The sequence below is a fragment of the Dermacentor silvarum genome, chromosome 1, assembly GCF_013339745.2.
Source record: "Dermacentor silvarum isolate Dsil-2018 chromosome 1, BIME_Dsil_1.4, whole genome shotgun sequence".
Taxonomy (NCBI): domain Eukaryota; kingdom Metazoa; phylum Arthropoda; class Arachnida; order Ixodida; family Ixodidae; genus Dermacentor; species Dermacentor silvarum.
In genome coordinates this window covers 341,072,470-341,096,411 of record NC_051154.1, presented here as the reverse complement: position 1 = coordinate 341,096,411, position 23,942 = coordinate 341,072,470, and the positions used below count along the sequence as shown (strand labels likewise).

The window sequence follows — 23,942 nt, the reverse complement described above, 5'->3', positions numbered from 1 at the left end:
CAGCATACCATCCGCAAACTACAGTAAAACCTCGGTGATACGAATCTCGCGGGGTCGCGTGAAATATTCGTATCACCCGAAATTCGTATCATCAAAACATGCACAATATCAAGAAAAATGAATTTATTTTTACCAGAAAAGGTTTCTAATAGTGGAATCCCATTGATACCTACCTTGCTGCTGCGTTTTGCCAGCTGCTACGTCGCGTTTTTGCGGTCCCGACCTAAATCCCATTGACTTCCATGTATAGTCGAGTCTTGATAATTCGAACTCACAGGGGCCCAAAGACTTGTTCGAATTAAAAGTAGGACTTATTTTTGAAATATTCGTGCACTATGGCACGATGTATGAATGGTGCGATTCGTGAAATATCGCGGCATGCAAGCACATATCGAGCGAGGGCCACGAAACTGCCCGTGCTTGCTTCGCAATAACGGCAGAAAACGAAACTTCAGGGAGCGGGCAGCGCAGGCACGGCAAGAGAACGAGATTGTGGTTGTGAATGGCGACGGGTGCGCGCGGGGACCGTCGCAGGTGATGGAGGAGGGCGGCAGGGAAGCGGATTTGGCCTCGGAAACTCTGTCGCTCCCCTCGACCTTCCTCTCAACACCCTCGTAGCCCCCTCACCTTCGACTGTCTCCGTGCGCGTCCGCCGCTCCTGCCGGCCCGGCGCCGCTTAGCCCGCTCCCTGAAGTTTTGGTTTCTGCCGTTGAAGCGAGTGTTGGCCGAACTGGGCCTCCGCCGTTGCTTCCATCTGCGCTGTAGCCGCAGCGTTGGCTGAGACGTCGTCACGTACACGCGTGTTCCAGCGCCACGCAGAAACGGCGACCTTGGCGTGACGCCGCCTTTTTTTTTTTACTCCGCACGGCATGGAGGGTCTCGCCTAAGCTTTTGCTCTCTGGCGGTGTCGGAGCAATGCCGGTCGGAGGTGCCACCACGTGATTTGGCGTGCTGCTGAGAGCATTGTCGGTGCGCGGTGCACGGTGTTAAGTTGCAACAAGCGACTGGCACGTTGCAGATACGACGCACCCCCACGGGTGCCGTTACTGCCGTATCCTGAGAGTGATCTGCGACATGCGCATAGTGTGCGCCCGCGCAGACCTTGTCGTCAAAATGATCTGCGATGTTGACAAAGTGTGCCTAGTGCCAGTAGCTTCGTATGCGCTGTGCCTTCGACGTTTAGTTCGCGTTGAAGCGAGAGACAGCGCAAAGGTCAATTCACTCGCTGCTGCTGCTGCGTTTCCGTTGCTTCACCTTTCGGGCGAAACTGCGGCTTCTTTCTTCTCTTTTTTTTTCGCGGTCCCTTGAAAAACATATCAACGGGACATTTTCTTCTTGTCCAAATCGTCAACGATCGCCTTCTAAAAGGCGTATAAGTGCGCGCACGCGATCATGGGAATGTTTTCGCACGCCACTGAACGCCTGAGCAAGTCGAGTTCAGGGAGCATTTTGGCCATTGGGGCTGCGCCGCGGTCGTCGTTGCAGCATTGGTCCTCGTCTAAGTTCTCGCTAAGCATCAGCTAGGCTGTGATGTAGTCCGGTCCGCTCGACGTGGGGCCCAATGAGAGATTGCGCAGCCGCGTGACGTAGTCAGTTGTTTGGCGACTATGGATCCCGCCAAGATCCCGCTGTGCTGGCTTGTCTGTGCCAGTGGCCCCGCTAGCTCGGCTCCACCACTGTTGCTCACACATTCGTATGATCCGTAGCGGCACGGCAACACGTTTGGAACAGCCGATTTTTTTCGTATTGTGAGCAATGTATTTCGGCCGGGGAATGTTACGAATTCGTATCACACCGAAATTCGTACCAGCTGGGTTCATATCACCAGGGTTTTACTGTAACAGCATGACAGAGCGCTTCAGCCGTACTCTTGGTGATATGCTCTCAATGTACGTCACCTCTGATCATTAAAATTGGGACCAAGTGCTCCCTTTCGTGACGTATGCGTACAATACTGCGGCCCAAGCAACTACTGGATTTTCCCCGTACTTTCTCCTATATGGACAAGAACCATCTACTACGTTCGATACAATTGTTTCATATAAACTTGATGCGTCTGAAAGTACTCCGCTGTCTGCAGTAGCTCGACATGCTGAGGAATGCCGCCAGCTTGCCCGCTCTTTTTAGGGGCGAAGCTCCTTAGGGTGTGGGTCTGTCCCTCCTCTGTAGTAGTAGTAGTCATCGTAGTAGGTAGCCACGTCTACTTTTATGAGAAAAAAAAATTCCGAAAGTTGTGTCCGTAGCGCGGTATCAAACCAGGGACCCCTCGCTTCCGAACGCGCGGCGCTAACCACTACGCCACGAAGCGCACATGGACACACGCTGCACGATGACAATAAATACCCAACATTAACTAAAGACTGCGCGTTTCTGACGCGTTTGTGCTAGCGCGTTACGGCCCGTGTAAGAAGCTGGTGTAAGATGCTGTGGCCTCTCCGCCTTACCCCCCCGTATTCATAAACGCTCCTCAACTTGACTTGCCACCGCCTTGGGCAGCGCGTTCGAAACGCGTTGAAGGCGGTGGCAAGTCAAGTTCAAGTCGAGGAGCGTTTATGAATACGGGGGTTATACTCTCTCAGCAGTCATGTGATGGCGTCGGCAAACGCGGTGCACGTTCCGGCATGTGTAAACGGCTCCGTAAGACGCTGTGGCCTCTCCACTTTACTAGAGAGTACTGCACGTTTCTAACGCGTTTGTGCTAGCATCCCCTTAAGATGGTGCAATTATAATGAAGGGCGCTGTTATAAAATAGGAATGACGTCACATATGGCGCGTGTCATTGGTGGAAGTCAATCGTTCGATTTAGTGCGGCGAGACTGGGCGAATTACACGGAAGATTCACGGTTTACCGATGATTCCCTCCGGAGCTTCGCCCACTCATCATCATTCACCCCGTGGATATGCGGTGTTTTTTCCACAGAGGACCAGTGGCAGCAGCAATCCGATCAACCTGCCGACCGTTCTCCACCAACATTTTTACCTGGCTCTCTGGTCTGGCTTCAGGTACCCGTACCACACCCGGTCACTCCGCAAAACTTGTCGCAAAATACCTCGGTCCCTTCCGTGTTCTGGAGCAAATGTCCTCCGTCAATTACCTCGTGGAGCCCCTCGTGGAGCCCCTCGCGCCACCGACAGACCTGTGCCATCACGGCCGCGAACTTGTCCACGTTTGCCGCGTTAAGCCATACTACGACCCAATAGTGGTATCTTTGCCTTAAGACACCACTAGATGGCACCTTTTTCTATGGAGGGTGATTGTAATGAATAAGAGTAGCCTGTGCCTCAGCAGCATTGCCACCGCCATGAGCTCGTGGTTGCTGTCCTTGGCCGAATACTTGTGACTGCTGCCCGTTCGCCTGCGTCTATTGCTAATAAACCTCTTAGGAATTTATTTATAAAGGTAACCTTGGGGACTAGTTAATATTCGTGTATACCATCGCTACCAGACTTGCGTATCATATATGGCAACGGTATAATGAAAAAGGCAGGCACTTTTTCTGTGGTTTGAATTGTAACGGCAGATGGTGTCACTATTCTGTGAAGTAGTTTGTAATTTCTCATCCGATAAGAGAACATAGGCATTGCATCTATAAATGTAGTACCGAACAATACTCACTGCTGAATGCAATGTATAGACATTTTATTTTGAGCGATTGTGCTCAACTGGAAGAGGCTGGCTGACTGAGCAATGCAGCATAGTCTAGTAAATTATATCCAGAGTGGATGGGATGAAATATGTCACATTTTTGCTGAAACATTATATTTGAGTGTGTATAGCGTGAAGTATAGAAAAAGTATTTCAAAGCTTTCATATTTTCAAACAGTGACAACACTTGAGTGACTAATCAAATAGTCGAGCCTCAATATAACGAATTATCACACGCAGCAAAGGAAATGAAAAATTTGGCTGGTCATGCTTTATTTCAATGGGATAACCTGTGGGTGTAACGAAACTGAAACTGCAAGATCCAACATGATATTGGATATAGCAAAGCAAATATTTGCTCACTCACAGTTAAATACATATTACTCAGGAGGCAGGCATTCTGGAGCTGTATTCCTGGTGAGTCATTTTTGGAGATACAATCGCTATCGTGTGACTCAACACTGAACATGTCTAGCGTCTGTGAGCAACAGCTTTCTTGGTATAGTGCCAAGATAGCATGCTTGGCATTGTGCCAGAAGTGCTATTGCCTGTAGATGCCACGCTTCCTGTGTCCGGTCACACTAAATTTCACGAAAATGATTGTATCGCCAGCAGGAATTGACTGAGAATATGGCTGCTGGGTGCAGTGAACTAGAATCCCCGTCAAAAAAAAGCAGTTGAGATTTCCAATTGGACCATTTCGTTTTTTGGACACTATTGGACTCGGTTGGTCTTCATCGAAACTCAATATGAATAAAAAGAAACAAAAACCCTATATGGGTCTTGACCTTGAAATGGCATGGATATAGCCAAACCTCGATATACCGTCGAAGTTGTACCTGCAGCTGAAAGCCTTGTTAAATCTGTAATTTCGTTAATTTGAAGTTTTACTGTTCCAGCAGGAAAAATAACTTTGCAAATTCTTATAGCATTCCTGGTGGATAGCATCTTCTTAGTAAGCACTTATAAATAAATTGCAAGAAAGTAGAACCATAATAGCGTATTTATGAGTGCCAGCTCATGCGGTGCACATCGCGTCGCGAGCAATGCATCGACATCGCTCACGGCGTCCGAAATTTATGTGTTGTGTCGCACAGTGCAGTAAATCTTGGACACCATGGCTGATGGCGCTTAGTGCTCGCAGCCGGTGCCCACAATTAAAACAAAAGTGTAAAAAGATACAGATATTTGTCCTGAGCATAAAAAAACAAAAAAGGTCACAGTTTCTCCAGAAATCTGAGCAAAACTGTCAATTACACGAAGTCAGGTTAGTAGCTTTATTGGTGTCACGTGCGCTCAGGGAAACATGAACATGACCACAAAGCCGCTGTCACAATGTGAGCAAATGCTTTGAACACCGTAGGCTGCCTATTACACATTGCATAATTCTGCCGCTTCAACTGGATCACTTTGTGGGTCGATATATTGCATGACACTCCACACTTACTTCACCCTTTAGAACAATAAAGGGTGAAGTCTGTAATTACGATTTTTTAAGTTAAACGTGCTTAAATGACGACTTTTTTTGCATGCAAGTGATTCTGATGAATATATAAAGCAAAGCCATACAAAATATTTCTGACAGAAAGGTGAATTTTGCTAGAAAAAATATTTTTTTTCCCATTGAAACAAACGTAGGCTTCACTGCTCACGAGTTAGTGTACCCTGCCAACATCATGTGCAAACGATTCTGATGGTCATATCAAGCAAGACCATGCAAAAAATTTGTCAGAAAGGTGAAGTTTACCAAAAAGAACAATTACAATGTAATGAAAGTGGGCTTCACTGCACATATGCTACCAACCTCACTTTTCAACAGCTCCTTGCGCCATCTGATGTTATTTTCACGAATAACTATTATAAGGTTAATCTTCCACTATTAAATGTGCTGCCATACAGAGTGCTTGAAATTTCTGCATGTCCGTTTTAAACTTTTTAGTTTCAGTTATTTCTATTTCATTTCAGACATTTTATATTTGTCAGACAATGCTCATTCCAAATTTTTTTCCTTTGTCGCGGCCGTGTTGTGTATTAGATTTAGAGCATATTTTCTGCCTTTGTTTTCAATACCTCTCTAGCTACTTGCACACACTTGCACTGTCAGTCCAGCGGTCAATCTTGTCTTCTGGATATTATGCATATTCCTTACATCGCGTATAGTCATGTGGGCTTTGTCCGCAATGAATGTCTAGTTTCAGCTGTTGTGCAAGACACTTACATTATCCAAATGTTACTGTGCTGCGACTGTTGTGGCTCCTAGCCAATGTTATCAACAACATGAACAGAGATTGTGTGAACCTCTTCTTTAGCTTCTTCCACTCCACCAGTTGGCTCCTGCAGATGTGGACATGACAGAGAAAGGGCCAACTGGACAAATATCACCACCCAATACGAGCGAGCATTCACATGCTGAAGGTGTTGGCTGTCCAGCCGACAGCCAGGCTGCACCAGGCAACGTGCTGGCCCCATCTCCCGGAGGTGATCGCTACAGTGTTGCTGTGGAGTGCTTACAGCACGCAACTGATCACACATATGCTGTGAGTGTGTTTTCTATTATTTATCCTTTACTGTTACTTGTGCAAAAATTGACAGTTGAACCCAATTTTAATGAATGAGATTATACCCTTAAAATACTCATGAGTTCGTTTTATCTAAACTTTCTTCCACACATGTAAAAAGCAATACCAATGTATGTAGCTATGAATGCAAGTTTAAAAAAACCATCTTATTACAAGAATTATGTAATGGTTGCCTGTTTTTCCACAGCGGTGGAGAATTGGTGGAGAAAAAAGCTGTTCAATTTATATGCTGTAGTTACGACAGATACTTGTCAACATTGTTCAATCTTCTATTAATTTTATTATCGTTTCATGTGTGCTGCCATACAGAGTGCTTGAAAATTCTGCATGTCCTTTTAAACATTTTAGTTTAAAATTTCGAATTTAATTTCAGACTCTTTCTATTTGTCAGACAATGCTCATTTCATATTTTTTCCCTTTGTTCCTGTCGTTTTGTGTATTAGATGTAGAGAATATTGTCGCAACATCAAAAACAGAGGTCGCAGAGCACAGATCGAGAGGGATAGCAGCAGGTCGCCTTTTTAATACTGCGCGCTACTGCGACTTCTTTTTCACTGTGCCTTGATTAAAAAACTCATGCATACTCGCATTGTCCTCTTCATCGGAGTACAGGCATGTCATTTGCGCCTGTACTCGTCTGGCAAGAGAGAGTTCATGTGGCCTAGGCGATTTCTTTTTCGGAGCCATCTTGCCACTGCACCAGCACATCACCCAGACCATCATTGCTTGCATCGGTGTGAAGTGCTGTAGAGGCTTCCTGGTCGAAGTGCACAAGAACTGGTGTTTGCAGGTGTTGGGATAGTTCGCTAAATGCAACTTGCTCATTTTCACCCCACAGAATTGTGTCATGTAAAGCGTGTTAACGGTGCAGCAACACATGAGATGTTGGCAATTAACCATCGGTAATAGGCGCACAGCCTCAAGAAGCGCCTCACTGCCTTCTTGTCGGGTGGTGTAGGGAGCTTTTCCACATCATCTATTTTGTCTGGGTCAGGTCGTACACCCTTGTGACTGACGACGTGGCCAAGAAAACACAGTTCACTGAAACCAAAATGACATTTCTCAGGCTCTAATGTCAGGCCAGCCAAGCGTATGGCTTGGAGAACAGTGAGTAATTGGCTTAGGTGTGCCTCAAATGTAGCTGAGAACACTATGACATTGTCTAGATAGACCAAGCATGTTTGCAACTTCAGGCCTGATAGTACGGTTTTCATTAGATGCTGAAAACGGGCTTGTGCTGAGCACAAGCTGAAAGGAAGTTCCTTAAATTCGTAATGACCATCGGGGTTCACGGAGGCAGTTTTCCGAGAATCTTTCTCATCAACCTCTATCAGGCAATACCCTCTTCGTAGGTCCATTGATAAAAAATATTGTGCATATCGCAGCCTGTCCAGCGAATCATCTGTGCGTGGCAGCGGGTAGACGTTTTTCTTCGTCACCTGATACAATTTGCGGTAATCGATGCAGAAGCGCAAGCTGCCTTCTTTCTTTTTGACCATGACCTGGGTGATGCCCAAGGACTTTTTGAAGGCTGTATCATGTCATCCTCGAGCATCTTCTTCACTTGCTTTTGAATCTCTTCACGTTCCTTTGAAGCTACACGGTAGGGGTTTTGTCGAATCGGGCTCGTGGTATCATCTGCAGCTGTGTAAAACCTTCACCTTCTTCATGCAAAACCTTCTGCGACAATGGGCTGGCATGGCCTTAAATACGGTCGGGGGTCCCTGGTGCGCCAGTTCATTGTTGGACACAAGATGGAAAAAGTTTTTTCAAACGGGAAAGCAGTCGATGCGGACCCTGGACGCTCGATTGATCGCCTGCACATGTTTGTAGGAGTGAAAAATACCATTGTTTCCGAGACGATGCCCTCAAATACGATGAATCACTCGGAAGGGTGGCTTAGTTGCCTTCACACGTTTGCAGGGCAAAAGGTTTCCTCGTTTCCCTGAAACCACTCCGAAACGTGGCCAGTCATGCTTGAGGTCGCCCTCGCGGGTGTTTGGGCACAATGCCGGTTACCCTGTCACCTTCGTTCACTACAGCCTTGGCGCCTGTCTGCTGCTCAAGCGGCGAGCTGCATGGTGGTTTGGTGCGTTACCTGAATGACCTAATACAGACTCAACTGGTTCACACACTTGAATTTCTTCATGCAACCTCGGCGTGTGTTTGCCACGCCTACTATGTGTGCATATTGCGAAACCCTTGCAGCACAAGCAACCAAAGCAAGCCAACTAAATCTACCACTTGCCTATCATGTCCGGGCCTATTTCCCATCATCCCATTCCTCTAAAATTTTATTGCGATAGCAATTATATGGACACTCCAAGCGGATTTCTGCCGTCGTCGCCATCGCTGTGAGGTTCTGTATAAAGTCCAAGGACGATAAAATGGTCACGGCGTGACGTATGCTGTATGTGTGAGTGAAAGTGCACAAGGGACGCACGCGCTTTCACAGAGAGCAAACACACGGCGTAAAGCAAACGAGCAGTCTTCCGTCGTGTGAAAGGCCGTTGGGGGATGGGAGGGAGGGGAGGCGACGTTTAGCTGCGGCACCAAATGCGTATCTTGCGACCGGGCGCAAGGGGAACTGGCGGCTCAATCTCCCACGTGAAAGGAGGAAGGCAGCACAGGAGGGGGTGTGGCTTCTACTCTGCCAGCAACTGTGTACTTGTACATTGTGCGGCTATGAGCTGTCGCGTGCACCGTATCTTGAAAGCGATTTCCACACGGCTTTGACCTTTCCAACGAAACACGGAAGCTGCTATTTGATGTCTAAAAGATGTCTTGAATGGCTAATTCTAAAGTCTAGTAGCTGTCTTGATCAAGACATTTTGTACGTCTTGACGAAGACATTTTTTTGTGGACGTCTAAAAGTACTTCAGTAAGCCCTGCAACATTATGCTAAAGGTTGGCTAACAGACATCTTGACAAGAACTGAAGATTTTAACAGCGAAGCTGTTTAAGCCAGCCGTAATTTTTGGTTCGTATCAAGAAACTACCAAGAAAGAAAATAAACTTTCTTGCCGAGGCGGGATTCAAACCCGCGTACACCCGATCCCAAAGTGAGCGTCGCAACCACTAGGCTATAATGCCACGCTTGCAGAACACGCATTCATGCAAACCATATGATTGCGTTCGAGCGTCGTCGTCTTCGTCCACAGCTGGCGCGTTAGTACACTCGTGCTTAGTGTTTGAGAGCTGGAGAGATGCATTCATGGAGCAGGTCCGCCATTTATTACTTTATTTTATAAATAATGCCATTTATAACTTTATTATAGGAATAGGCGAATATTCGATCGAATAATTGTATATTCGTTATTCGCTTCGATTCGAATTCAGGTATTCGATATTTTCAAGTTATTCGGCGCTCCCGAATAGGCAGCCAAAAGCCACGGACGGCCGGTACACATCTCGGAGGCTATGCTTCCCGTCATGGCTGCCATACATCAACCATAAATCTCGAAGGCTATATACGTTTTTGCATTAAAGAGCCGGAAATGTGCAACGCAAAACAGCAGAAACGGCGCTAGTGTACAGCCGAAACGAAGCGGCGGAGTCCGCATCACCATAGTCATCAGCGAAAATCGTACGTGAATGACAGCAACGACGGAACGCTTCGTGGCTATTTGTGCCTTTATGCGTTTACCGCCGCGCGTAACAACGCGTTGGCCGCGGGATTTCGTAGTCGCCATCCATGATTGTGTCGATAGCTGCCGTGGTTTCTTTCGCAGCGGTTGCGGCAAAAAGTAGTTTCGCTTTGACTCAATATGCACGTCGGCCGCGTGCCTAAAAAGCTGCGTAGTGGCCATCCATGATTGCATAGATAGCGACCGCGATTTTGTCGGCACTTGTTGCAGCGAACAGTAGTTTCGTTCTTACTCGGTGCGTGCGTCGGTAGGGTACGCCCACGCTAGCGGCAAAAACGCGCACGTCATGCCGCGAACGGCAAGTTGCCGCGCGTCAGCGCCTTGCCGTGAAGTCTACCGTGGCAATCGCGTCTTGCCGCGCAGCAGTGCGATATGATCTCGCGCACTATTGGTGTGAGAGCGAGGCTGAGGCGAGATGCTTGAGGCTTGGCACGAAGGCAGTAACGTCGACGCAGGTCGACATCTTTATTAATGTTGGTAAGGCATACTAAATACAAGGGCTAGCGCACGCGAGCGCAACTCAAGAGAACAGGTCTACATGGCAGTGGGGCAGACACTCACTCAGCTCTCCTCTGCAAGCAAAAGGCGGGAAGAACAGGGGAGAATGCCAGACAAGTGCTGCCATCTGTCGGGCGGCTGGCGAAGTGGCCGTGGGAGTCTCGGAGGTACCTCACATCCGGCCCCACTTTTATGATCAAAGTCCCCTTTGATTACAAGTGTGAACTAAGGCTAGGCAAAGGGGAGAAAACGCTAGACATAGACAACAGGCAATGTATGGCAATACTAGGCATGAATAGGCGAGGCAGGAAAACAGGCATATGATAGGCAACTAGCAACAGACAAGGCAAGGCAATAAATGTTCTACATGGATTAAAGCTAAAATCAAGCAATGACAAACTCTAAAGAAATTGCAAGGGGCACAAGCACGGCACTTTCAAAAGTCCACTTCATAGTCCTGAGATGGGTGGGCAGTGTGCGCTGTCTGACTGGGCACTGATCGTTCAGCGCAAAGCAGATGCAGTTGCGGAGCTACGTGACACACTGCCGGTTGATTGCTGCCGGCTGGGCGGTTCACACTGCTGAGGGCACGAAGGCGAATCTTGTTCAGAGGACAAAGACAAAGTTGACGCTGTGTCTTCTAGGCACTTCACCAGGCAGTGGCGGCACCTAAGGTTTCAGTTGCGAAACGTGCACTGTTCTTGGCTGAGCAGATTGCCTGGTGGACGGACTTGAAACCTGGATGGCCCTAAATGTGGCAGGTGTAAGATATTCTGCTAGACGATAGATGCCTCTGAAGCGAGGGGACAGTTTCTCAAGCCCTTGAAGCACAGGTTGTTGGCGATGGATCTACACAAAATCACCAACACTGAATGTATGCAGACGATGCATTCTGTCATAGATGTACTTCTTGCAATCTTGAGCTTTTTCACAGTTAGCCATGGCCTCAGCACGATGTGCTTGGACACCCAGAAGACGATCTTTGAGCGAGGAGTTGCTCACTAGCCGGTAGCATACCGCTGGTAGCCTTGGGATGTAGCCGTCGAGTAGCTCAAATGGACTGAAGCCAGTGCTTGTAATGAGTGTAGTGTTTACAGCGAATGCTGCTTCTTCTAACTTAGTTAGCAATGATGGCCGATTTTCTAGGGAGGCCTTTTGGAGGACAGATATTGAGCCGTTACGGCTTACACAACTGGAGAAGAAAAAGTACAGCACTAGCAATGCAACAAGACAGACAAGTCGACATGGACTTCATCTGTATGGCACGGCATCGGGCACTAAGTCTATTATGCAATGTTCCACACCTTGGAAATGGCCGATGTCGTCCTCATCACGAGTATATGTGAGATGATGATCTGAAAGGGCCGTAGCCAGAGCTACTTGCTGCATCTCTGTTAGGTCCTTTCCAACAAAAGCAGGAGGAAGGTCAGGATGAATTGTTATGGCTACTGTACCTTCTGGAGCAACAGTGGCTTGTTCTGGCAGGCTTTTGCACAAAGGCTTCCAAAGGGGCTCAATTCCTGGGAGAGGTGCTTCCTGGAGACCACCTGAACATGGCACTTCAGTACATTGAGCTAGGAAAGACTGCTGAAGAATTACTGCACATAAGGCACGTGGATACAGCTTCTGGTGCGCCTGTGTTACTGTACCAGATGCCAGATGGTGGATTTCGGCTGGATTTGGAGGTTCGAACACAAGTCTTGTATTGTTGGCATGAAACCAATATTCACCCAGTATCACCGGCAAGACATTACTGCTGATCACAGCGGCTTCCTCTAGAGCTGTTATGGGGCCCACTTTAATCTTCAGGTAGACCGTGCCTTCGGGATGCACAATTGATCCACCAACAACGGCTAAGGGCTCACGTGTCCAGGGCATCAATGGAAGATTCTTGATTGCAGACTTGGTCACTATAGTTATCTTGGACCCTGTGTCCGGGAAGGCGTCGTAGGAGCCTGAGTGCATGTTCAAAGAATGAACACTCCAAATGGGAGCCATGTACGTCTTCCAAATGGCTTGTGTGCAGCGCAGGGGCTGCTGCATGAAGTAATATTGAAGCTGTGGCTGGCTGCTGCTTCGCAAACAAGTGGCAGCGTGGGGGGGTAGGACCCGGTGGCGGCAGGACGTACGAGGTGGGCGCATACACTTGCGAGGTTGCACCAATTGCTTGACAAACCGTCGGAGTAAGGGGCGAGGCAGTGAACTGCACTCTGGTCGAGGAAACTGGCGCCAGGGCCGGTCTCGGTGCTTGTTTCGGAATCGCTGCATGAGCTTCCTCCAGGCACGCTGTAAAACGTTAATCAGGTCGTCTCTTGACCCGGTAGCATCGATTCCACGGCGAATGAGCTCGGTTTGCAGAAACTCTGTGCTGAAGCTTGTGACAGTGGCAGCTTCGACTTCGGCCCAATTCAATCCCGGCATGGCGCTTACTTGGCAGGAGCAAGGAGGTAGACAATGGCTGCAACTAGGCGGGCCTGGCCGGAGCGGCGGCACGACGTGAGGGAACGGCGAGGATAGATTCTTGGTCGGCTGTCCGTTTGCCATGGCTCCGTGACGTCACCCTCGTCGCTCTTGATTGGTTCTTCATCTCGCAGCACGCGGCACTTGCCACAGAAAAGGGAGACCCATTTCAGGCGGCACGCTGTAAAACCCCAGATTCCTGCCGCTTTTGCCGCACGCGGCATGACGCATTGCCACTCACGTTTTTGCCGCTTGCGTAGAAAGTCGCTGTTCATAATCACATCGATAGCGGCTAAGGTTGCGACAAACAGTTTCGGTTTGACTCGGTGCAAAGCTGTTGAGGATGAAGAGCACCGGCTACATCGCGATGGATGTGCGATCTGTTGGTGGTCAGCTTACTGGCGAAAAATAATCGGGATGTGCGCGCGGTAGTGCAAAGCGTGTCGCAAATCATGGCGCGCGCCGCGGCCGTGCTGCGAAGGAAGTCACGAGGCCTCGATCGCCGCTGCGAGAGCCAATCAGTCACGAGATGACGAGAATTGCTGCTTCCGTACTGCTTTTGTGCAAAATAGCAAAATGATCTGCTCATCCATTACACTTATAAAATCATGCTGACGTAGGAAGCATTTGCTTATTGTTTTCTGGATACCCTGATAATTCGGGATTCGGTTAATTTGGACATTTTTTTTCGGTCCCGTGAAATTCAAATTAACTAGGTTTTACTGTTATATGTGATACATACTATTCGAACTATTTGATTCGAAATTATTCGACCAAATCACTATTCGCTTTGAATTGACTTCGAGCCTCAATTTCACTATTCGCCTGTCCCTACAAGTTTATTACCTAATAAATGAGAAAAGATTCAGAACGTGTAACTAACAAGGGTGACAAATAGCAGCAAAGGTGGCCATACAGAGATCTTGAAGATGATTCCGTCCGCCGCCAGAGCAGGCCAGTCTTTGTAGGAGAACACTGGCTGCCCACAAATGCTTTCTGTTCCAGGTCACGCGTAACGGTCTTTGTAGACACAGGCAAGCAAAACCTGCACAGACAAGGAAAAAAAAAGCAAAAGAGGAAATGAGAATGTGCTAATCGGAACTTCAAATAAAAATATGTGCAAAGCAAGAAGTTTGACTCACATTAAAAACAAATTTAATCCCTCCTTTTTCTTGAAGTACTGGGCTCTTAAGGTATGTATGTGATGCTTAAAATAACTAGTATATTTCCTGGCACATAGTTATTAAAATGTAGAGCAGAGTCGGACAGAGAAGTGCTGTCAAATTAATGTATGGTGTTTCGTGGCTTAAAAGGCACTTATCAACGTGTCAGACAAGTCTGAGAGCCTCTGCAAAATATAATCAGTTTAAAACAGTTGACCATTCTGCAGGTAAATGATCTGCTATCTTGATTAAACAGTTAAATCGCATTTTATATCAAACCAAAAGCAAGTTTGGCATTTTGCACTGTCTAGCTGTTACCTTTTTTTCATACCTAAACATGACATAGTACAGGCTAAGCAGGTAGCACACAAAGGACTGGTGATAAAGTATCACAATGCAATGCTTCTGGGGTTGGGTCAATCACCTTTGTTGATTAAGTTTTATCAGACCTTAATTGGTTTTGGGCAATACTTCATACCAATAACACGTCACCTTGGATGATACCTCATCCAAAATTGAAAGTATCTCATCATGTGATCAAACGAAAACATTGCCCCCTGTCTTAGAAGTGTTAACATACTGGCTGCACCAGAAAGTGCAACATGATTTGTAGAGGTTGCAAGTTCATCAGTGCATCTATAGCCTTAGGTAATTCTGAGCATCTGCATTGATTAGCAGTTGATAAGCCACTACACACAAAAATTAGTATTCAAGTAATGGTCCACCTAGCGAAAGGTGAAACAAGGCAGCCTAGTGAGAGGACCAAGAAAAATAAGTTGCTAAGTTTTGATAACACCTTTGATTGATATTATTGAAATAGATGACAAAAACAGCACAGGTAAAATTAGAGTTGTTACAAATTTTTGCAAAGCAGCTCGGCACACTGCTGGAACCCGCAACATCATGCCTGTTCTACACACACATGTGACAACACAATCTCAGACACATGCGCCACCACACAGCATTGTGCGATCCCCTCAGAGTATGGTTAAATAACACTCTGCACATCCTACCTGCGATGATTTATTCGGCAGGTGCCAGCTAAGTGCTGATGGTGGTAGAGCCAAATTGAAGTTTGTTCTTGTATGGAAGCCTCGGCTGATGTTTTATCAATCCAAGCAGCAAAGCATACATCCTGCTGCACACACAAAGATCTGAAACTAGGCTCCTTGCTGATGCTGTACAGTAAATTCCTGTAAAGAAACTAACACAGAAAACCTTTTTAGAATAGAGAACTCATCACATACTGGCTTGAACGCATTTCTGGGAAGCGAGGTGCAATGTACACTTTTGTTGCAAAATTTCCCTCGTGTATGAAATACTGGTGAATGATGAAACAACAGAGGTAATTTGTGAGTTCTTACATAGTATTGGCTACCTACAGTTAAGTTTTGGAAGGCTTAAGGAAACTCAGTAGTAGTAGAAGTAAACTGTGTACACTGGTGCTAAGACAGATTAATAGTGGCAGCTGATTAGGGACAAGTGCAAACAATTAAAAAAAATGCTTGTTTGCTAAATGCTAGATATTTTATGTGAAGTGCTTCCTAGTCTTAACTCCTATACAAAACACTGTGAAGATCAGAGAGGATAAAGTACATTGGCTTACACTGATCATAATGATGAGGTCCCACCATTCAGCTAGTGCCAAGAGACAAGATGCGCAGCCGTCTATACAGTGAAAAGAACAAAATAAGAGAGTTAATTATGGGGTTTTACGTGCCAAAACCACAATCTGATTATGAGGCACGCCGTAGTGGAGGACTCTGGAAATTTGGACCACCTAGGGTTCTTTAACGTGCACCTAAATCTAAGTACACGGGTGTTTTCGCATTTTGCCCCCTTCGAAATGAGGCCGCCGTGGCTGGGATTCGATCCCGCGACCTCGTGCTCAGCAAACAAAATAAGAGAGTATCAGGTCAGTTGAAAGACAGATATGCGATTACAAATGAGGCGAATCACAGTTATTCATTAATAAATGACAAGCAGTTGTGATTGCACTGCCAGACAGTGGTGTAGCAGGGGGGGCTGACCGGGCTTCAGCCCCTCCCCGAAATTTTTTGGTGCTGCCATGCACCGTCTACCAAAACAACCACCGGCACCGGGAATCATTCTGGATTTTGTTTACATTTTTTTTTCACGCTCGAAAAGACATTTTGGTGCAAACATTGCGAACTTGGGCTGGATTTCGTGAAATGCCCATGCTCCTGGAGTCGCATAACGCAGGGAGCCGCGGCATCTCGCGGTGGCCGCAGAATCTGCAGAACGCATGGATTTCAATTCCGAAACTTTGTGGGTATAAAGTTCTCATGAACTCTTGACACGAAAGGTGCACTGACATTTCCAAAGGCGTGCTAAAGATTTTCAATTTAAATTTTCAATTAAATTTTTCCGTGTAATGTTCTTATTAACTTGGGCCAACATGCGCCCACTGGAGCCCTCGTGTCTAAGCCTATCCAGAAAGGGAAGCACGTGCTCGAAATCTTCCACATGCACAAAAATACTAAATAATAATTATCGCCATGACTGTCAGCTGGCAGCTGATCATTTTCTCCAAACATTTCGAAGAAGTGTCGAATGTGACCGATCAGCTGAACCAGGGCAGGCGAAGTAAAATAAGAGAAACCAGAAGAAAGTTAACGGCCTATTATTGAGACAGCTCTTTTTTGCAGGCGACAGGTCTGGCTCTCCAAGGCCATAGCGGCAATGGTCCTATGGATTTAAGCAAAGCTCCCGCTCAAAATACTGTTATTATCGGAGCGGTTCTTCGCATGCGAGCAGACATAGATCTGAAGAACCATTTGGAACGTTTCCCCAGTAATGCTTCATATTTAAACCCGAGATGTACAAAACCAAATTATATAAATTTGTGGTGAAATTGTCAAAGAAAGCCTAGCTGCAAAAGTAAACGCTGCAGGCTGCTTCTCTGTACTTGCTGACAAAACGACGTATATTGCTGGAATCGAACAGCTTTCTGTTTGTGCAAGGTACCTAAACAAGGATGCCAACAACATCGAAGAAGTGTTTTTTAGGTTTTGGTGCCAATTCAGGACCAAGATGGCTGGGCCCTCGCCGACACCATTATGCAATTTCTGCTAGACCTTGGAATAAACATGCATCACCTTCGTGGCCAAGGTTATGATGGTGCCAGCTCGATGGCTGGTAAAACGAATGGAGTGCAAGCTGCTGTTCGCCAGAAATATCCAGCCGCACTATACATGCATTGCACCAGCCACTCCCTCAACCTAGTTCTCTGTGCGGCGTGCTCCATCACAGATATCCGAAAGTGTTTTCGAATGCTGAAGACAACACTGCATATTTTCCGCGAATCTCCTAACCACTCCCACGTTTGTGACATGTTGTCACAGGCACTGAGTTTTAGATTAGGGGGATGCAAGCTTAGGGGCCCCCCTACGCTTGCGTCCCCCTAATCTAGAACTCTCTACAGTATAGAACAGCTTAGAACAGCACACAACTAGCACAACATACGAACCCACGAACGAGACAATGTGTACGCCAGCGACCGCTTTTTCAAACTTCCTGCCTTTCTGCCTCCCAGTGTTGCCAGCACGGAATGGGATGCCTCACAAATTTAGAGCCTGTCTACTTGAGTACCGCCAAAGTGATCGCACCGCGGTGGCTGCTCTGTGACACCGATCACTTTGACAGTGGAGTTCTGCTCCCACTGTCAGCTCCTGCATATTGCACGAGCGTGGACTAGTGGTTTCCAGGCCTCTTGTGTGCGCACTGAGTTGAAAACGATAATACACGTTTGATTGCTGAAGTTCCGGTGTGAAATTATTCAACAATGAAGCCAGCTTGTTTTGTTCCTTCTTATGAGTTCGTATATCTGTGGCATCTTTTGTTCGTTAACGCCGACGGTAGCTGTAAACTTATCATGCCTTCGGCATTTTATGCACTTTTAGACAAAACATCTAAAAAAGGTCTTGAGTTAGACATTCTGAATGCGTTTAACAACCTAGACTCGGGTAACAGTAGTAGGGAGTTGTTACCGCAGATAGAACACTTTGTAAGGCAGCAGCACAGCTGTCGTCTCGTCGCCTTTATTCGGCTGAGCCACGCGCTGAACGAAGACGACGCGCACCGTGATGATGATTATGTACAGGTGAAGAAGATGAAGGATGAATATTTTGCTCACAATACTAGGTGCGTAGGCTACGTTTATAAGAAATTATATTTGCAGTCTTGTCGTAGACCAAGACGTCTATAACTGTTTGTAGCCATTTCAAGATGTTTTTTAAGAGGTTTTGTGTTTCGTGGGTTGTACAAGTATGCGCTGTGCTTTCGCCGCTCAGTTTCCATTGAAGCGATCGACCTCACAAACTTTCACTCACTGCTGCTGCTGTGCTTGCTCACGCCAGCGTTCTTACAGTTGTTGTCTGCGGTCATCGAGTGTGATCCATTTATATTTGCTTATGCACGCTGACACCATGCTTGTCAATTCAGTTAGTAAGTGAATGTGTCGCAAGTTTGTGCAGCTGATAAAACTACTATCCTTACTCCGTATAGCTCTCTACTAGTAAGTTTGCTATCACCATTGATGCTTCGCCTTTTGGTCAAAACTGATTTTTTTGTTTATTAGGCTTCAAGATTGTCACATGGCGCTCCCTCCTAATTTTTATGCGAAGCTTTATAGGCTCACTTGTGTCGGGGCCGGTGTAACGGTATGCGGTGTCATCATCAGCATTGGCTCTAGCGTCGTTGTCTTCTGCTGCAGCTGGCTCATTGGCGCCCCTTGGGTTTTGCTCGTGCCACTGCTCCCACGTTTATAGTCTTCTTCCACAGCTGGCCCTGTTGCCGCTCATCATTCCAGCGTTCTCTTCTGTTGTCGTAATGGGGAGGACGCTTTTACAGGACTATGATCCATTCATTGTTTTACGTGACTTTGAAGCAATTTAATTTCAGAGAATCATAAGCGGCAATGGCAGGCGAATGCTACTAGCCATGCCGACAAGCAGAGAATCGTACAACGGAATGGAAGGAAAAGTTGCACGAAAGGGAAGGCAAAGTAGAAGGAAAGGGAAGGACGAGTAGTACGAAAAAAAAGGAAAAGTAGTAAGAAATGGAGTGAAAAGTAGTAGGAAAGGGAAGGAAAAGTAGTAGGTCAGGTACACACATGACAAGGTTCGCTTACCCCCCATTTTCTCAACAGTGGAAGGGCTGGTGTTTTTTTCCTTCCTCCATGGCGCAGCGCGACTGAGCGCCGCATACAAGAGGAGCACGTGCGCTACCGTAGAGACAACAAGGTGCGCCAAGGCGACCGCAAGAAGGCACTTCAACGGCGCCTACATGTTACAGAAAAATAGTAACCAATTACAATTACTTTAAAACATGGAAGTTAATTGTTATGTTACTAATTACTGCCCCAGGAATGTAATTGATCAATTAATTAAAAGTAAACAATTATTTAAGTGTAACTTTCCTACCTACTTTTATTAACATTGTAAAAATACAATAAAAAGAACGAGCTGGCCTGGCTGTTTCAACACGTCCACTGCAACTCTTCAGACGTTAACTTCACTAAGTATTCCTTTTCAAAATTTTATTCAGAGATATTCCCTCCTTTTCTTGTGAAAACATGTATGGCAGCCACACTGAAACCTCTCTCAATGTGCACGCTGGAGAGAAGCACTATGCAGTCACGTACAAACACCTTTCTCAAACGATTGTGGTTATACTCAATGCCGCGATGCTCGGATTTGTGTTCTCTATGTTGTGAAGTGCTTCATTGTTGCTGAAGCTACGGAAGGTGTTCTTGACAGGGCCAGTGAAAAGCTTAAAAATTGTATTAGGTTATTCCCTGGCATCAGCATCCGAAGTGGCCATCGCTATCGAGCCATTTCAGTTTGTCGGCCAACATCTGGTGAATCTCCTCTCGGTACATTTCCCTCATTAGCCACTCGGACTTAGACACGTATTGTAACTCCAGAAAATGTTCACGTTCCTTGAAAAAGGTGTCCAAGTCTGCAATGTAGTTTTTACAAGAATGATGGTTGGTTAGCGTAGCACAAGGGACAGGACGGTCATCCAAGCCCATCAGGTAGCAGCCAGCTCCTCACGCACACTTCTACTTCCTCTCCTTCGGCTGCGCCGTGCAGTGTGACAATTTCTCTGGGGGCAGACAAAGTTCTCCGAGCGAGTTACATAGCCCGTTGGTGGTGCAGTTTGAGTCAGGCGACGTGCACGACTTGCGTGTTATGTGACCGTTGGTTGTGCGAAGTCACTCTCGCGATGACGTAGGTCACGTCACTCAGTCGTTTCAGTATGACGTATGGGCCAGTGTATCGAGACAGAAACTTGTGCAAAGCCCCTTTTTCTTCACAGGTGTCCAAAGCCAAACAAACTCCCTAGGAGCATATTTGACGAGCATATGTCGAGCGTCATAACGAGTCTTGGCACGATCTTGAGAGGAGTGAGTCCTGAGGCGGGCCAGTCGACGCACTTCAGCACGGCGTAAAGTCTGGCCTAATGAGTAGTCTTCATGTGGGGACCAGGGAAGGATGGTGTCGATAAAGCTTTGGGGGTTGCGAGCATAGAGAAGAAAGAAAGGCGTATGTATAGCCGGTTACTTCGTGCTTGGCAGTATTGTAAGCATACGTAACAAATGGCAAGATTGAATCCCAATTTTTGTGACCGGTGGAGACATACATGGCAAGCATGTTGGTCAGCATACGATTTGTGTGCTCAGTGAGTCCGTTTGTTTGCGGATGGTAAGGGGTCGAATGCGGTAATCAGATCCATAAAGACGTAGCAGTTCTTGAACAACGTCTGCCGTAAACTGCCGTCCACGATCACTAATCACAACACGTGGAGCACCATAGCGGAGAATGACGGAGTACAGCAGTAATGATGAAACATCTGCTGCTGTAGCCGAAGCGAGCGCCGCCGTCTCAGTGTACTGGGTCAAATAGTCCACACACTCAATAATCCAGCGATGACCGGAAGTAGTCTTGGGGAAGGGGCCTAGCAAGTCGACACCAACTTTTTCAAATGGCACGGCTGGTGGTTTAACTGGCTGCAAGGCACCCGCAGGAGGCGTCGTCAGCTGCTTATGGCAGCTGGAAACGTATTGCTTTACTGTCTTCCAGAGCTTGGGCCAATAGAAACGCTGGCACAGTTTGTGAAGTGTCCGAGCAAAGCCAAGGTGGCCTGACGTGATGTCATCGTGCATGGCGTGAAGTATCATAGGCCTCAACATCTGGGGAACTACGAACAGAAGTGGAGCGCCTTCAGCAGAATAATTCTTCTTATGCAATAAATCTTCAAAAATAATGAAAGGTGGGCCGCGTGCAGGTGACCGAGCGGCGTCAAGAATAGCTCGAATATAAGGGTCATTCTGTTGCTCACGTTTGAAGGCGGTGGCATCAATATAATGTTGGATATTGTTCAGCCCCAGAAATACTGCTCTCGGATTGCAATCACAAAATTAAGTGTATATGCCAAATGCGGTTGTCCTCAGTGAGCCGCAGCGCGCTTATCCAGTGGACTAGTCGCGGCACCCCGCTGTGGCCGTAGTATCTATGCTACGTATAGTAGCTACATGCAACTGTAGTGCATGTGCGCAGCGTTCGCTTTATGCACGACAGGGCTTGAGTGCGTTCTCACGCTCAAATGCTCTGGTCTGACCGTGCTACGTGATCCTGCACTGGCTTGACCAATGGATAGTAACCACCTCCAGCTTGCGCATTTTGAAGTGCTATCAATAAGTCTGCCAAGGGGTCTAACCAGGAGCGGCCAGGAGTGAGCGCACGCTAGCAAGCGTGCGTGTGGTCTGACCTTAAGTTTCGCGTGGTTCAGGGATAGATCAGTGTTCAGAATAAATCGAAATTAACGATAGCCAACGGCTATGACACCGATAAGCAGAGTGGCCAAAGTTTAATTCCTACGCCCGTGGCTGAGGGTGAGCAGGCGATAGTCGGCGTCTTCCAGAAATATGTAATTTTATCGAAATTCAAAAGCACATTTTTGATTACTACAGCCTGTTTAATAAACTTCGTCAATAAATATACGCAGTAACAGTAGGAAGAACCGCACTGATCCGAACCCTTCTTGATTGATTTCAGCTATGGGCCAATAGCAGCTGCATATGGGAGTCTGCTATATTACGACATAAAGTGTCCAGAAAAGTTTGAGGAGCAGGCTTCTGTTGAAAAAAATTTAGAGGACACTTAGAGTGGAATGCGATATCACTCAGAGATCCCTGGCTGCTTATCAGTCTTTTTTCTCGTATATTAAAATTACAATCCGACGCTGTCACGTCTGTAGGTTGTGGTTAATTCGTACTTTACAATTTTTCTGACGGATTTTACTTTGAGAAATTCTATTTTGCTTCACTAACCCCTTCACTAACTTAGCCACGCGAAAGGCCTGCCTGGTCAGGGTCACTTTATAGACAAGTGAGGACGGTATCATCCCCAGGGTGGACTCCCTCTGGGTCCGGGGTACGACGATCGAATCGAAAGGCTCCAATAACCTGATGGTGTCTTAACTAGCCAAGAAAATGGACAATGCCATCAGACTCGTACACACAGTTGCCAAATGGCAGCAGGGTCTTTGAGAGGACAGTCTCGTGAGACTGGTGCATGCCTTTGTAATGTGTCATTTTACCTACGTGGCGGCCATGCACAGCTGGCAAAGGTTGGAGAGGGAGAAGCTCAACACGTTGATGAGGAAGACTATCAAGAGGGCCCTCGGCCTCCCCATGTATACAAGCTCGGAAAGACTGATGCGTCTCAGCATGCACAACACGCTGGAAGAGATTGCGGAAGTGCAGGAGAGGGCCCTGTACGCCAGGCTGTCCTCCACCCAAGGGGGTAGGAGCATCCTGCGGGAGCTAAAGGTTCCTCCGGTGAAAATCGAGTTCAGCTTCTGCGGTCTCCCTAGGGAACAGCAGGAACGCATCGTCATCGCTCTGATTCCACGCAACACCCACCGAACACAATGTGGGTCAGAGACGAGCTAGGGCCAAGGCTCTCCTGGACAAGGCTCAGGATTGCTGTTTTGTTGATGCTGCCCGGTACCCCGACGGGATGGCATTCGTAGCGGTGGGCATCGATCACGATTGCAAAATCGTGATCGATGCTGATGAAGTTAGCTGAGGTGGCGGAGCAGGTGGCGATGGCCCTGACCCTGCTAGACGACAGAAGGACCACGATCTACGGCGAGTCGTGGACGGCTATCCAAGCATTCGCCAAGGGCACCATTTCGGAGCAGGTCCTGTGGATTCTGCGGGACAAGGACATCAAGTCGCACACAATCATCTGGTTCCCCGCACACATGCGGCAGATCGAAGGCGCCCTCCTGCCCAATCTCAACGAGTCATCCCACAGGGCTGCGCATGAGTCATTGACCGCGTTGCTACTGGGTGGTGCAGCGCTGAGGTTATGGACAATCGGGACCCTCCCCCTTCCTCATATAACGAGCTTAACAAACATTTTTACATGGGACGGAGACGATATCCTCCACCGCATTGGAAACCAGGCAGACCACAGGCGTTAACACTCAGGTTGCTCCAGGTCACAGAATCTATCCAGATATACAGTCGACCAATGTTTGCGAGCTATGCTCAGACCTAGCTAACTTCGAACACATGCTGTGGTGGTGGCCCCCCCACAGGGGCATCTGCATAAGCAGGTGTTTGGTGTATTGCAAAACCAAATACCTGAGCACGTGGGGGTTGGACCCTCCCACGCTTAACTGTGCGTGGCTCTATCGCCCTCACAAACGAGGGTGCACCGAAGAAGTATTTTAATTTTTTGACCGTAACACTAAGAATTTCCCCCGCTATCAAGTAATTCACTGTGAGAAACCAGGAAAGACGAGAATGATATTGCCTTTCCTCGTTTCCAAATGGCTATCTCAGACAATTGGCCCAGGCTATAAGGCAGCCAGACTAGTGAGTGGCGACCTTCTCTTGGAACTTCATGACAAA

General features: G+C 47.2%; 1 protein-coding gene across 1 annotated transcript in view; it reads left to right on the top strand.

Annotated features, from left to right (window-relative positions):
• LOC125943316 (uncharacterized) overlaps positions 1 to 23,942 on the top strand; it is a 56,106-nt gene that overhangs the window by 18,157 nt on the left and 14,007 nt on the right. Inside the window, exon 3 of the mRNA XM_049662401.1 lies at positions 5,974 to 6,183. Within this exon, the coding sequence (XP_049518358.1) occupies positions 5,974 to 6,183 (210 nt within the window). The remainder of the gene's footprint in view (positions 1 to 5,973; positions 6,184 to 23,942) is intronic.